This window comes from Leucoraja erinacea, chromosome 11 (assembly GCF_028641065.1).
Source record: "Leucoraja erinacea ecotype New England chromosome 11, Leri_hhj_1, whole genome shotgun sequence".
NCBI lineage: Eukaryota > Metazoa > Chordata > Chondrichthyes > Rajiformes > Rajidae > Leucoraja > Leucoraja erinaceus.
Window position 1 is genome coordinate 50354661 of NC_073387.1, and position 15337 is coordinate 50369997.

The following is a 15337-nucleotide window of genomic DNA, read 5'->3' on the forward strand; positions in this document are numbered from 1 at the left end:
TCGGTCTCTGACCAGAGACCGCGGGCTCCGTGATGTTAAGTCCGCAAGCACCCATAGTTGGAGCTCCGAGGTCGATCCCTGGCAAAGGGATCGCGGGCTTTGCAATGTTAAAAGTCCGTAGGCACCCCCGGTGGAGCTCTCAAAAGTCGGTCTCCAGCAAAGGCCGCCAACTCCTCGATGTTAGGCCGCAGTGCGTACGGAGATACGATACGGAAAAAAAATCGCATCTCCGTCTAGGTAAGAGATCAGAAAAAGTTTCCCCCAACCCCCCCCCCCCATCCCCCCTCCCCTCCCCTCCCCCCACACATAAAACAAGCTAAAGAACACAAAAAACATGCATTTAACACATGCTATTAAAACACAAAGAAGGAAAGGACGGACAGACTGTTAGCGAGGCAGCCAAGTCTACTCCGCCTTCAATCGTGGCTGCTCTATCCCTCCCAGTTAGTGTTGCAATTAGTGAGTCACTTTCTTCAGGAGATGCGGTGGAAAGGGGAGAAAGCTGGGTAAATGTAGGTCATATAGTACATTCCAAACCATCACATCAGCTGTCTTAACTATTAACGATTGATAGTCATTGATCGCGGTAACTTACATAACAGCTGTTTTAACTATAAAATGATTGATAATCGGCGATAGGTAGCAGTAACTTACATAGTTATCCCTGGCAGACCAGCCTGGGTAAAGCTGCATGTGCAGTTGCCGTTCTTTCCTTGCCAGTTCGTAGTACTTTGCTTGTTCCTCACGGGTCAGAGCGTGCCACTGTGTCAACAGAATACAACAACAGGAGATGTTAGACACAAAATGCTGGAGTAACTCGGCAGGTCAGGCAGCATCTCGGGCGCTGGTCTGTACGGAGTTTGTACGTTCTCCTCGTGACCTGCGTGGGTTTTGTCCGGGTGCTCCGGTTTCCTCCCACACTCCAAAGGCCTTACACTTTAGCAGGTTAAAGCTAGACCCAAAATGCCAGAGTAACTCAGCGGGTGAGGCAGCATCTATGGAGAGAAGGAATTGGCGACGTTTCGGGTCTCGACCCGAAACATCGCCAATTCCTTCTTTCGGTAGATGCTGCCTCACCCGCTGAGTTAGTCCAGTATATGGTGTCTACCTTCAATTTACCAGCATCTACAGTTCTTTCTTAAACTTTAGTAGGTTAATTGGCTTGGTATAATCGTATAATTGTAAATTGTAGGGTAGTGTAAAGGGCCTGTCGCATGAGCGTGCGACTCCATGCGGCATGCGTGACCTAAAGGGCCGGTCCCACGAGCGTGCGACTCCATGCGGCAAGCGCGACCAAACCGGAAGCGGGGTCCACGCGGAGGTCGTGTGAGTGACATGAAGTTCGAGCGAAGTCCGCGGGAAGTTCGTGCGTGACGTGCGGCGTCGAGGCGGCTGCGGGCCGGCAGGCCGTTGCCGCGCGGAATTTTTGAACAGTTTTTCGGAGCCTCGCGCGATGTCGGGACCAGCTCTGCACAACTCCATACGGCTCCGGCGATCGAAGAGGGACCGGCCCCGCGAGGCCGTACGGCTCAATCGACCACGTTAGGTCGCGCTTGCCGCATGCAGGCGCATGCTGGTGGGACAGGCCCTTTAGGTCGCGCTTGCCGCATGGAGTCGCATGCTCGTGGGACAGGCCCTTTAATGTGCGGGGATCGCTGGTCGGCGCAGACTCGGAGGTGCTGATTCATGCCATTCCCTCCGTAGATGCTGCCTGACCCACTGAGTTACTCCAGCACTTTGTGTTTTGCCGACGGTTCCACCGTCTGCAGTTCCTTCTGTGTAGTCATATAGTCAACAGGCATGAAGAATGACACATATCTGAAGAATCTGGGGCCATTTTTGAAATATATTCATGTATGAGTTATTCCCCTCCGCTGGGGAATGGTAGAGAACAGAGTCATTTATATATGGTGGACACAAAATGCCAGAGTAACTCAACGGGACAGGCAGCATCTCTGGAGAGAAGGAATGGGTGATGTTTCGGGTCGAGACCCTTCTTCATTTATATATGTCTGCTGGTGATATGGATAGATATATACATATATATAAATATATTTTGACTTACTCTTCTGCCCAAGATTTGATTGATGGCTGCGCTCTCTTTCAGAGTGCACTCTGCGACCACCTTTGCTCTCATTTCCTTCATGTAGAGCATGAATGCATTGAGGGGCTTTTTAATAGTCGGCTTTTTACTCTCCTTTTCCCTTTTTGGTTCAGGATTAGACTTCCTAAAGGACAAAAATAAAAGCATAAAGTGTTGGAATAGATTGTCGGAGTCATAACTCACTACAACAGCCTTTGTAATGCCCCTGTCCCACTTACGAAACCTGAACGGAAACCTCTGGAGACTTTGCGCCCCACCCAAGGTTTCCTTGCGGTTCCCGGAGGTTTTTGTCAGTCTCCCTACCTGCTTCCACTACCTGCAACCTCCGGCAACCACCTGCAACCTCCGGGAACCGCACGGAAATCTAGGTTTCCTAAGTGGGACAGGGGCATAACAAGTCCCCTGGCCATCGAGCCATCGGGACAAAACCGTTTCTGCTCCGCAGATATCCAAGATGGCGCTGAAGCCAGGCGGCTCTTTGTGAGCTGATCCCTGAAGAGTGGAACTGCAATCACTCACCGCAGGCGATCGTTGTAGGCTTGGGAACACCTCCACCCAAGACCCGCATGAAATTGCAGCAAATTGTGGACGCAGCCCAGAGCAACACACAAACCCTTCCATTGACTCCATTTATATCTCACGCTGCCTCGGCAAGGCCAGCAGCATAATGAAGGACGAGTCGCACCCTGGTCACTCCCCTCTTCCTCCCTCTCCCATCAGGCAAAAGGTACATAAGTGTGAAAACGCACACCTCCAGATTCAGGGACAGTTTCTTCCCAGCTGTTATCAGGCAACTGAACGACCCTACCACAACCAGAGAGCAGTGCAACTATTATCTCCCAGAACTACTATCTACCTCATTGGTGACCCTCGGACTATCCTTGATTGGACTTTGTTGGCTTTGTCTTGCACTAAACGTTATCCCTTATCATGGACACAGTGAATGGCTTGATTGTTGTATTTCCGCTGTTTGGATAGCACGCAACAAAAACGTTTCACTGTACCTCGGTGCACGTGAATATTAAACTTAATTAACTAACTGCACTCTTTTACAACTGTAGGTAGATAAAAATGCTGGAAAAACTCAGCGGGTGAGGCAGCATCTATGGAGCGAAGGAATAGGTGACGTTTCGGGTCGGGACCCTTCTTCAGACTGATGTAGGGGGTGGTGGGGGGGGGGCGGGAAGAAGAAAGGAAGAGGCGGAGACAGTGGGCTGTGGGAGAGCTGGGAAGGGGAGGGGAAGGAGGGAGAAAGCAAGGACTATCTGAAATTGGAGAAGTCAATGTTCATACCGCTGGGGTGTAAACTACCCAAGCAAAATATGAGGTGCTGCTTCTCCAATTTGCGGTGTGACTCACTCTGGCCATGGAGAAGGCCCAGGGCAGAAAGGTCGGATACGGAATGGGAGGGGGAGTTGAACGGCTGAGCCTGCGCTTGGTCTATTACAACTGTGGTCAGCTTGACTGTAATCATACATAGTCTTTTCGCTGACTTAATAGCACACGACAAATGTTTCTTCACTGTACCTCAGTATACGTGACAATAATAAACTAAACTAAACTAAACATAGAAACATAGACAATAGGTGCAGGAGTAGGCCATTCGGCCCTTCGAGCCTGCACCGCCATTCAATAACATGAGGGGGAACTGCTTTACTCAGAGAGTGGTAGCGGTGTGGAATGAGCTTCCAATGGAAGCGGTGGAGGCAGGTTCGTTGGTATCATTTAAAAATAAATTGGATAGGCATATGGATGAGAAGGGAATGGAGGGTTATGGTATGAGTGCAGGCAGGTGGGACTAAGGGAAAAAAAGTTGTTCAGCACAGACTTGTAGGGCCGAGATGGCCTGTTTCCGTGCTGTAATTGTTATATGGTTATATGATCAAGGCTGATCATCCAACTCAGTATCCTGTACCTGCCTTCTCTCCATACCCCCTGATCCCATTAGCCACAAGGGCCACATCTAACTCCCTCTTAAATATAGCCAATGAACTGGCCTCAACTAACTTCTGTGGCAGAGAATTCCACAGATTCACCACTCTCTGTGTAAAAAATGATTTTCTCATCTCGATCCGAAAAGACTTCCCCCTTATCCTTAAACTGTGACCCCTTGTTCTGGACTTCCCCAACATCGGGAACAATCTTCCTGCATCTATAGCCTGTCCAACCCCTTAAGAATTTTGTAAGTTTCTATAAGATCCCCCCTCAATCTTCTAAATTCCAGCGAGTACAAGCCGAATCTATCCAGTCTTTCTTCATATGAAAGTCCTGCCATCCCAGGAATCAGTCTGGTGAACCTTCTCTGTACTCCCTCTATGGCAAGAATGTCTTTCTCAACTAAATTAACCCAAACCAAACTGAACAAAACTAAACCAAACCATACGCACTCATTCCATTCCATTCTCCCCAGATTCTCTTAACTCATCCCAGAGTCTTACCATTCACCTACATTGGTTGGCATGGACTCGGTGGGCCGAAGGGCCTGCTGTATCTGTAGACTAAACCAAACTAAACTTTGAGAGCAGCACAGATGATTAATTCTCCTCCTCCACTCTGACTCATCGTTTGCTAATGTAATATAAAATAATGGGTATTGTCTTTTCATTTCTGAGAGAATGGGGTTTTCTCACTTTCATTTCTAGTTTGAACATCTAAGATGAAATAAGGCAGGCAGGCAGGCCAGCTAAATCTGAGTGTTGTGGGGGTTTTCAGCGTTGCCCATTTTTCACTTTGACCAACCTGTTGGACGTGTTCAGAACAAACCCAAGATTAACATCATCTATGATCTTTGGTTCCAACACCTCTGCTCACATCCCGGCAATGAGACAGTGGAATCTAATGGGGTGGCACGGTGGCGCAGCGGTAGATGTGTTGACTTACAGCGCCAGAGACCCGGGTTCGATCCTGACTACGGATGCTGTCTGTACAGAATTTGTCCATTCGCCCCGTGACCACGTAGATTTTCTCAGAGACCTTCCGTTTCCTTCCACAGTTCAAAGATATACAAGAGTTCTAGGTCAATAGGCTTGGTGGAAATGTAAATTGTCCCTCGTGTTAATGTGCGGGGATCGCTGGTCGGTGCGGACTCGGTGGGCTGAAGGGCCTGTTTCCGCTCTCTAAACTAAGCTAAACTAAGCTAAACGTCCAAATGTATCAATGGATAACTGAGCATCTCCAAATACAGCAGGGAGATGCTTGACTTTCAGAAATGTTTGTGCAGACATTGAATTCTTTCAAATCTGCCAATACATGTCTTTAGTCAGAGGGTGGTTGGTGAATGTGTGGAACTCATTTCCACAGACGGCTGTGGAGGCAAAGTCAGTGGATATATTTAAGGCAGAGATAGATAGATTCTTGATCAGTACATGTGTCAGAGGTTATGGGGAGAAGGCAGGAGAATGGGGTTAGGAGGGAAAGATAGATCAGACATGATTGAATGGCGGAATAGACTTGATGGGCCGAATGGTATAATTCTACTTCAATCATTTATGATCTTGTGAACTGATCAACTACTGTATGTATATAGATAACCCTCTCATCTGCTTGAATGAGCGATATTATTGTTTTGAATTCAGCCTCCATGTATGGCCCAAAGCCCAAAGGCAGGCATCGTGGCCTGGTTTGGAAATTCGAACACTCGACAATGAAGGATGTTGCAGAAAGTGGTGGACATTGGCCGGTCCATCACAGGTACTGACCTGACCCTCCCCCCACCATCGAAGGGATCTACAGGGAGCATTGTGTCAAGCAGGAAGCTTCTATCATCAAAGATTCACGCCGCCCTTGTTAACGCTCGCTTCTGACGATCGCTGCTCCCACTGAGAAGAACGTGCAGGAGCCTGAGACAGCTACTTTGAAGATTGACGTGCATGCGGACTGGTGGGCTCAGGGTTCAAGGACAGCTTCTTCTCACCAACGTTCATGCTGTTGAAGCACCCTGAACAACCCTAACCACAACGCGACTTCAGCACGGAGCCACGGTGGACTTTGTTCTGCTAAGTCAGAGGGAGGTCAGTATCATCATCTGATTTATTATGAAAAACTAATAATTCAGCGTTTATTGTCTTGATTAGTACGGGTGGCAGGGGTTATGGTGAGAAGGCAGGAGAATGGGGCTGAGAGGGAACGATAGATCAGCCATGATTGCAGGAAGATTGTTCCCGATGTTGGGGAAGTCCAGAACAAGGGGTCACAGTTTAAGGATAAGGGGGAAGTCTTTTAGGACCGAGATGAGAAAAACATTTTTCACACAGAGAGTGGTGAATCTGTGGAATTCTCTGCCACAGAAGGTAGTTGAGGCCAGTTCATTGGCTATATTTAAGAGGGAGTTAAATGTGGCCCTTGTGGCTAAAGGGATCAGGGGGTATGGAGAGAAGGCAGGTACAGGATACTGAGTTGGATGATCAGCCATGATCATATTGAATGGCGGTGCAGGCTCGAAGGGCCGAATGGCCGACTCCTGCACCTATTTTTTATGTTTCTCTGTCTATGTTTCTATGATTGAATGGCAGAGTAGACTTGATGATCCGAATGGCCTAATTCTGCTTCTATAAAATTATAAATTTATGAACATAGATTTTTTTTTTGTTTCTGTTGCATTTAATGCTTCTGGAAAGCTGCAGAATAAGGGTTCCGACCCGAAACGTCACCCGTCCTTTCTCTCCAGAGATGCTGCCTAACCCGCAGAGTTACTCCAGCATTGTGTGTCATTCTGCGGTATAAACCAGCATCCGCACGCAGTTACATCTTGCACAGAGGGTTCAGGTGACCCTGACTCTGCAGTGGAAGTGCTGTGGTGCACCCGTCGCCTTGCATTTGTTGCTCTGAAGTTTCACTCCTGCGGGAACTCAGTCGGAGAGGAAGTGCGACATTGCGGTGAGAAATATTGAGAAAAGTGTCGGGGCGATGAGTCATCTTGATCTGACGCAGGCTTTCACTGATGCAGATCCTCTGGCTGGGCGACAAATGGTCCCGCACTAACCTGCCCTTGCTGTATAACAATGTACTCCAGCGATAAATGTTCATGGCAATAGCCCCTGGAAACACCAAACCACGAGGGCGGCACGGTGGCGCAGCATTGGAGCTACTGCCTTACAACAACGACAGAGACACGGGCTCGATCCTGACTATGGGTAAGCTGCCTGTACGCTGCTTGACAAGTACATTCTCCCCGTGATCTGCGTGGGTTTACTCCGAGATCTTCGGTTTTCTTCCACACTCCAAAGGCGCACAGATTTGTTGGTTAATTGGCATGGTATCAATGTAAAACTGTCCCTAGTGCTTGTAAACATAGAAACGTAGAAATTAGGTGCAGGAGTAGGCCATTCGGCCCTTCGAGCCTGCACCGCCATTCAATATGATCATGGCTGATCATCCAACTCAGTATCCCATACCTGCCTTCTCTCCATACCCCCCTGATCCCTTTAGACACAAGGGCCACATCTAACTCCTTCTTAAATATAGCCAATGAACTGGCCTCAACTACCTTCTGTGGCAGAGAGTTCCAGAGATTCACGTAGGGTAGTGTTAATGCGCGGGGATCGGTGATTGGTGCAGACTCGGTGGGCCGAAGGGCCTTCCTCACTGTATCTCTAAATCTATAACTAAAAACTACTTGTCCGTGTCTCAAGATCCTCCTCCCAGCAAAGACAAACATTGATGGGGAGTGAGATTCACCATTGCCTTCAATGTGCCAGTGGTCTTTGGTCAACTGAAGTTTTCTTTAATTTAGAGATACAGCGCGGAAATAGGCCCTTCGGCCCACCGGGTAAGCACCAACCGGCGATCATCCTGCACTAATGCTACCCTACACACACACTAGGGACAGGGATACCAAGCCAATTAACCTACAAACCTGCACGTCTTTTGGAGTGTGGGAGGAAACCAGAGATTCTGGAGAAATCGCACGCAGGGAGAACGTACAAACTCCGTACAGACAGCAGCCGAAGACAGGATCGAAGCCGGGTCTCCGGCACAGTAAGGCAGCAACTCTACCGCTACGCCACCGGGGTGATCGCTGGTCGATGCGGACTCGATGGGCTGAAGGGCCTGTTTCCATGCTGTATCTCTGAAGTCTAAAGACATCATCTGAGTCTTACAGACCACGATTCTATCCTGTGCTTCTCAAGAAGTTTGCCAGGGTCTCTCAGACTCTACCTAAATTCACATCCCTTAACTGGGAGAAAATTGTTGTGTGGAGTTTGTCCTGTGGGCATCATCCTCCCTGGATGATTGTGAGGGAGGAAATGATTTTCATGAATGCATAGCATCCAGGAATCCTCAAACAACAGGCTCATTAACAGCAAATTCTGCTGATATGTATTATTTTGCAAGTCGGTTTCATTGAGCTGATAAGCAAGTCTGAAAACGTGATATTTATCGCTCTTCAGAGAAAGCAGGCGTGCATGATCAGCATTTCATATAATTAGAACGGCATTAAAAGTAATTCTTATCATTAATCAGATCACAATGCATACAAAGAAACAGATTTTAGCCTATAGAGCTACTAGTAGACTTGTGAAAAAACTCTTTCATCGAAACCTTAACAGAAAGCCAGAACCTGGGGAGTCCAGAACCAGTGGGTCACAGTTTAAGAATAAGGGGTAGGAGGCCATTTAGGACAGAGATGAGGAAAAACCTTTACACCCAGAGAGTTGCGAGTCTGTGGAATTCTCTGCCACAGAAGGCAGTGGAGGCTAATTCACTGGATGTTTTCAAGAGAGAGTTAGATTTAGCTCTTAGGGCTAACGGAATCAAGGGATATGGGGAAAAAGCAGGAACGGGGTACTGATTTTGGATGATCAGCCATGATCATAGTGAATGGAGGTGCTGGCTCGAAGGGCCGAATGTGGTCTACTCCTGCACCTATTTTCTATGTTTCTATAAGTTTAACTGTACCAAAGACATTGCAAAGATGCTGCATTTTATTGTTAAAGTTATAAAACAGCACAAACAGATGCACCTGACGAAGGGTCTTGACCTGAAACGTCACCTATCCATTTTCTCCAGAGATGCTGCCTGAGCCACTGAGTTACTCCAGCATTTTGCGTCTGTCTATCACAGTTTTAAGCTGCTGTTGGGCACACGACCTTCATGGCCCAGGTATATCAATGGCCAATTGGCTCACTTTGGATGAGGCTTATGCAACAAGCTCTTTGCGTTTAAATTCATGAAAATACAAATGCCTTGCTGCAGGTACCAATCAGGTTATACAATAATCCATAAATTCATAAGTTGTAGGAGAAGAATTAGGCCATTCGGCCCATCCAGTCTGCTTCGCCATTTACTCATGGTAGGCCTGTCTTTCCCTCTGTACTATTGTGTTAATTCATTCATTTCCTGGGGTAATTCTTGTAAACTTCCTCTAGACCCTCTCCAGAACTAACACATCCTTCCTCAAATACAGAGTTCCGAATTGCTCGCTATTCCCCAAATGCGGCCCGACCAGCACCTTATAGAGCCTCAACTCCGGGTGCTCCGGATTCCTCCCACACTCTAAAGGCGTACAGGTCTGTGGGTTAATTGGCTTCGGTAAAGATTGTACATTGTCTCTAGTGTGTAGGATAGTGCTATAGTGTGCGGGGATCGCTGGTCGGCTCGGACTGGGTAGGCCGAAAGGCCTGTTTCCGCACTGAATCTCTACACTAAACTAAAATACGGTAGATATGCCGTGATAGAAGATAGAAATTGGGCTATTTAGACATAGACTATTTAGACCAGATCTATTTTCTGTGATTCACTGTTCAATGGTGCTGAGGATATTTAACGATGGTGAAGCCTAATGGTTGTACCTTAATTCCAGTCATAAAAGAACATTGTCTCTTTAATATTTCGCATCTGTTTGTAACTTCTACCCCCAAACCGATTGATACGCTGCCAAATATAACATAACTCTTCAATTATATAAGATATATAAGTAACAGTTGCTCCTCGCCAAGAGAATAGTTGCTTCCAGCTTCACACTTGCAAACAGAAATAAAGCAAAATGATCCTTTTCTTCAGCGCTTCTTCATCAAGCGTACCAGCAATGGGAATTGGGCTCTTTTTTGTACATATGTGTTTTAATTACATGATTTTCAGCTGTGTATAATTTAAGGACTTACTTTCCTTCATCCTAAATCCATAGAAATGTAGGCGGTCGAGCCCCCTTGAAGTATCTCTGAAGAGAACGACCACAATAGAGCTTCACAAGGCCGAGGACCGACCCGTGGACCATGCTGAGTTAGCTGAATTCAAGCCCAGCTGGCTATGAAGAGGCACCATAGCTGGCCTCTAAGGCACCAAGCCAGGAAGGGGAAAATCATTTGTGGTTCCCCCCCTTTCATCGCAATCCAGTGGCCCAGCTGGAGGCTTCTGTGTGTGGTCGTCAGATGATTAAACGCAGCCGCCTCCCACTCAGATCTGTTGCTGATGCTATTGACTGGGCCACTTGTGTGTGTGCATGCATTCTGGCTGCTTGGTTGAGGTGCCGCAGAGCTGCCGTCACCCGTGTAGCCAGCCCTTAGTTTGCATTGACGTTCACAATCGAGGAAGGGGAATACATTATAAACATCGTGCCCGAGCAGCACAGTGGCGCAGCGGTAGAGTTGCTGCCTTGCCGCGCCAGAGACCCCGGCTTTGATCCTGACCTAAGGTGCTGTCTGAGCGGAGTTTGTACGTTCTCCCCGTGACCTGCGTGGGTTTACTCCTGGTGCTCCGATTTCATCCCACACACCAAAGACGTACAGATTTGAAGGTTAATTGCCTTGGTATAATTGTAAATTGTCCCTCGTGTGTGTGTGTGTGTGTGTAGGATACTGCTACATCGCTGGTCGGCGCAGACACGGTGGGCCAAAGGGCCTGTTTCCGTGCAGTATCTCTAAACTCTAAAATAAATGCTAAAGAGGCTGACTGTGTTAAAAAGGAAGATAGACACAAATAGCTGGAGTAATTCAGCGGGACAGGCAGCATCTCTGGAGTGAAGGAACGGGTGACGTTTCGGGTCGAGACCCTTCTTCATACTGGTTAGGGATAAGGGCAATGACAAATATAGAAACTTATAGAAACTTACAAATTTCTTAAGGGGTTGGACAGGCTAGAGGCAGGAAGATTATTCCCGATGTTGGGGAAGTCCAGAACTAGGGGTCACAATTTAAGGATAAGAGGGAAGTCTTTTAGGACCGAGATGAGAAAATCATTTTTTACACAGAGAGTGGTGAATCTGTGGAATTCTCTGCCACAGAATGTAGTTGAGGCCAGTTCATTGGCTATATTTAAGAGGGAGTTAGATGTGGCCCTTGTGGCTAAAGAGATCAGGGGGTATGGAGAGAAGGCAGGGATGGGATACTGAGTTGGATGATCAGCCATGATCATATCGAATGGCGGTGCAGGCTCGAAGGGCCGAATGGCCTACTCCTGCACCTAATTTCTATGTCTATGTCTATATAGACGATGAGGTAGTAGAGATAAAAAACAATGAATGAAAGATATGCAAAAAAGTAACGATGATAAAGGAAACAGGTCATTGTTAGCTGTGTGTAGGGTGAAAATAAGAAGCCAGTGTGGCTTGGGTGGGGGAGGAATAGAGAGAGAGGGAATGCCAGGGGCTATCTGAAGTGAGAGAAATCCATATTCATACCCACTGGACTGGTAGCTGCCCAGGGGAAATGGGATTGTTTTTACGGCAACTATCTACCGTCTGGCTAAGCAGCTCGTTACTTACATGCATCTGAGGCCGTTGTCGTACTGATGCATGTCTGACTTGCCGGAGGTGCTCATAATGGCGCTATGAGGGATCCCTGTAGAGTGAATGCCTGGGGGGCCAAGTACCAAAGGATGGGGAAACCTGCAAACAAGCAAGGGACACAGCAGTTATTTAGACACTACATCGTCTACAGTGACACACACACACACACACCCGCGGCTCAAACTACTGACAATTGTCTACGTTCATCAGGTCGTAAGTGATAGGAGAAGAATTAGGCCATTCGGCCCATCAAGCCTACTTGCCCCCTTTCATTCATGGCTGATCTATCTTTCAACCTCTCAACCCCAATCTCTTGCCTTCTCCCCATAATCCCTGACACCAGTAGGAATCAAAAATCTATCCATCTCAGCCTTAAAATTAATTATCCATTGACTTGGTCTCCACAGCATTCTGCGGCAAAGAATTCCACAGATTCACCATCCTCTGACTAAAGAAATTCCTCCTCATCTCCTTTCTAAAGGAACGTCCTTTATATTCTGAGGCAGTGCCTCAGGTCCCGAGACTCGACCACTAGCGGAAGCATCCTCTCCACATCCACTCTGTCCATCTAGATGCGAATAGAACTGACATACTGTCAATGAAGTACCGTTCCAAAAGTGTGTCAATCCGATGAGGCCAAAGAGCATTATCACTGCAAAAACAATGATGGCCACAGGCACCTAGTTACTACTGAAGTTGCGAGTCAATGCAAGGGTATATTTTGAGTTCAACCTTGCCTTGTGAGCAACTGATTACAACAGTTATGTGTCACAAAGGTGGGACGGGTTAAAAGTCCAGCATCAGGTTGTCGTTTAAAGTCAAAGTCAATTTTATTCGTCACATGCACCCAAGGGTGCAGTGAAATGATTAGCGTTGAAAAATGAAACTGTTCAGCCATGATCACATTGAATGGCGGTACTGGCTTGAAGGGCCGAATGGCCTACTGCTGCACCTGTTGTCTATTGTCTATTTTCCTCTTGGCGCTAGTGGTAATTTTTGTTGAAGAAAATTTGTTGTAGAAATTTTAGTTTAGTTTAGTTGAGTTTAGTTTAGTTTAATTCAGTTTAGTTTAGTTTAGTTTAGTTTAGTTTATTGTGTACCGAGGTACAATGAAAAGCTTATTGTTGTGTGCTACCCAGTCAGCGTAAAGATAGTACATGATAAAGCGGATAATGCGAATAACGTTCAGTGCAAGATAAAGTCCAGTAAAATATGATCAAAGGTAGTCCGAGGGTCTCCAAAGAGGTAGATAGTAGCTCAGGACCGCTCTTTAGTTGTTGGTAGGATGATTCAGTTGCCTGATAACAGCTGGGAAGAAACTGTCCCTAAATCTGGAGGTCTGCCTTTTGCCCAGTAGGGGAGGGGAGATGGAGGCAGATGTGATCCTAACGCTGATTCTGCATCTTACATTTATGTCGTTTAAGTGTGGTTATAACATCGCTGGTTGTGACATCACTGGTTGTGTGGCATTATTGGTCATGTGACATCATCCTGGTCGTGTGACATCACTGGTTGTGTGGCATCGCTAGTCATGTGACACCACCCTGGTCGTGTGACATCACTGGTTGTGTGGCATTATTGGTCATGTGACATCATCCTGGTCGTGTGACATCACTGGTTGTGTGGCATTGCTGGTCATGTGAAACCATTCTGGTCGTGTGACATCACTGGTTGTGTGGCATCGCTGGTCATGTGACACCATCCTGGTCATGTGATATCACTTGCTAGGTGTAGGAGCCACTAAGCTTAAGTCAGTCTATAACAGCCATGTCTAACATTTTTAATATTTTGGTTTTGTATTGTTGTGGGTGGGATTTGATACCTAGAAGGGGTGTGTCTATTTCTAGAGGAGACTAGCGCAGACGCATAGATTAGGAGTCAATGGGGTCTCAGAAGGATGGTGAGAATACAGATTTTTACCATTCACACACACACACATGATCACACACACAAGTTAATGAGACGATATACTTTTATAAGAAGAAACTTTCGAATGATTTATATGAAATTAATGGAACAGCGATTAAGAATGGAAAGTGACGGATTATTTCTTTGCTCTGTACTACTTCAATAAAAGACCAACTAATCAAGGAACAATGTTTGAAAGATTAGTTTTTACTATTTTCTGTGTGTCGAGAATGCGTAAAATGTACCTCCTAACCATCCCCGAAGAGCAATGGCTATCGAAGTTGGACTTTGAGAACATCGTTAAGATTGCCATTATACTAGGTGACATCATTGCTGATTTGACATGACTGTGTAATGTGTTATTGTGACTACAAGCAACACTATTATGTACCCTAAATCATCTAATTCAAAAAGAATTCCATTCCACATCACACCAAATGTGCCTTACATCTGCAACATTGATGAGGTTGGTATCAATTAACACAGTGGTGCAGGAAAATCCGTCCCAACAAGATCGAATCAAGTTATTTCAAAGGACAATGAGGGGAGTTATGACGTGTCCTGGCCCTTTCTATCACACAGACAGTGAGTGGAACAGCAACAGATGACATGACCATTATCACACTGCCTGTCACGGAGCCTGCTCTCTGCAAATCACCCAGCAACACTCATCTGTACAGATGACGACAACAATCCAATATTAGCTACAAAATGCTTCAGGACAACATGCGGCTATGAAATGGAGATTGAAAAAATGAATTCCTATTCCTTGCTTTTAAATTGGCAAGTTGGTCAAAACGATATTCCTGACGGCAACAGACTTCCGAAATCAAAAACCACGTCAATGCCACACACACATCACGTGACTCACTGAGGCCCCTCCCGAATACTTAACCTTGTAAATCACAAACAAATGCACATCGAATCAAACTTTAAAATAAATTAAAAGCAACAAGGACATGTACAGTGAATCCTGGTGGAAAAATGGCCTGATATCCCTGCCAAAGAGATATCTTTGCAATGACAGATAAATGAAAGGTGGAAAATAATATGATGCAATCATAGTGACAAATCAAAGGGAATGGAGAATTTATTTCAATGAACAAAATATTTGGTGAAAATATTTATGAAACTTCCTATTTCTCTCCTGCTGGCGATAATTCTTGTTGGTTATAGTTCCTAATACAAGTTCACAAGTTATAGGAGTAGAATTAGGCCACTCGGCCCATCGAGTCTACCCCGCCATTCAATCATGGCTGATCTCTGCCTCCTAATCCCATTTTCCTGCCTTCCCCCCATAACCCTTGACACCCGTTCGAATCAAGAATTTGTCTATCACTGCCTTAAAAATATCCACCGACATGGCCTCCACAGCCCTCCGTGGCAATGAGTTCCACAGATTAACTACCCTCTGACTGAAGAAGTTCCCCCTCACCTCCTTTCTAAAAGAGCTCCCTTTAATTCTGAGGCTATGGCCTCGGGTCCTAGACTCTCCCGCCAGTGGAAACATCCTTTCCACATCCACTCTATTTATGCCTCTCTAATATCTAAATAACTCTCTAGTTCTTCTCTGCTACATCTCTGAGACCTATGCCAAAGAT

At 46.4% G+C, this 15337-nt stretch overlaps 1 protein-coding gene across 11 annotated transcripts in view; it reads right to left on the reverse strand.

The window, feature by feature from the left end:
• Positions 1–15337, reverse strand: part of tcf7 (transcription factor 7) — a 202824-nt gene that overhangs the window by 25021 nt on the left and 162466 nt on the right. For all 11 annotated transcript variants that reach the window (XR_008724268.1, XM_055643247.1, XM_055643248.1 and 8 more), the window contains 3 exons: positions 11805–11927; positions 2066–2228; positions 655–762 (listed from right to left, as the gene is read on the reverse strand). Coding sequence is in view for 10 of the 11 variants with exons in the window: in XM_055643247.1 (XP_055499222.1) it covers positions 655–762; positions 2066–2228; positions 11805–11927 (394 nt within the window). In the remaining variant the exon portion in view is untranslated. The remainder of the gene's footprint in view (positions 1–654; positions 763–2065; positions 2229–11804; positions 11928–15337) is intronic.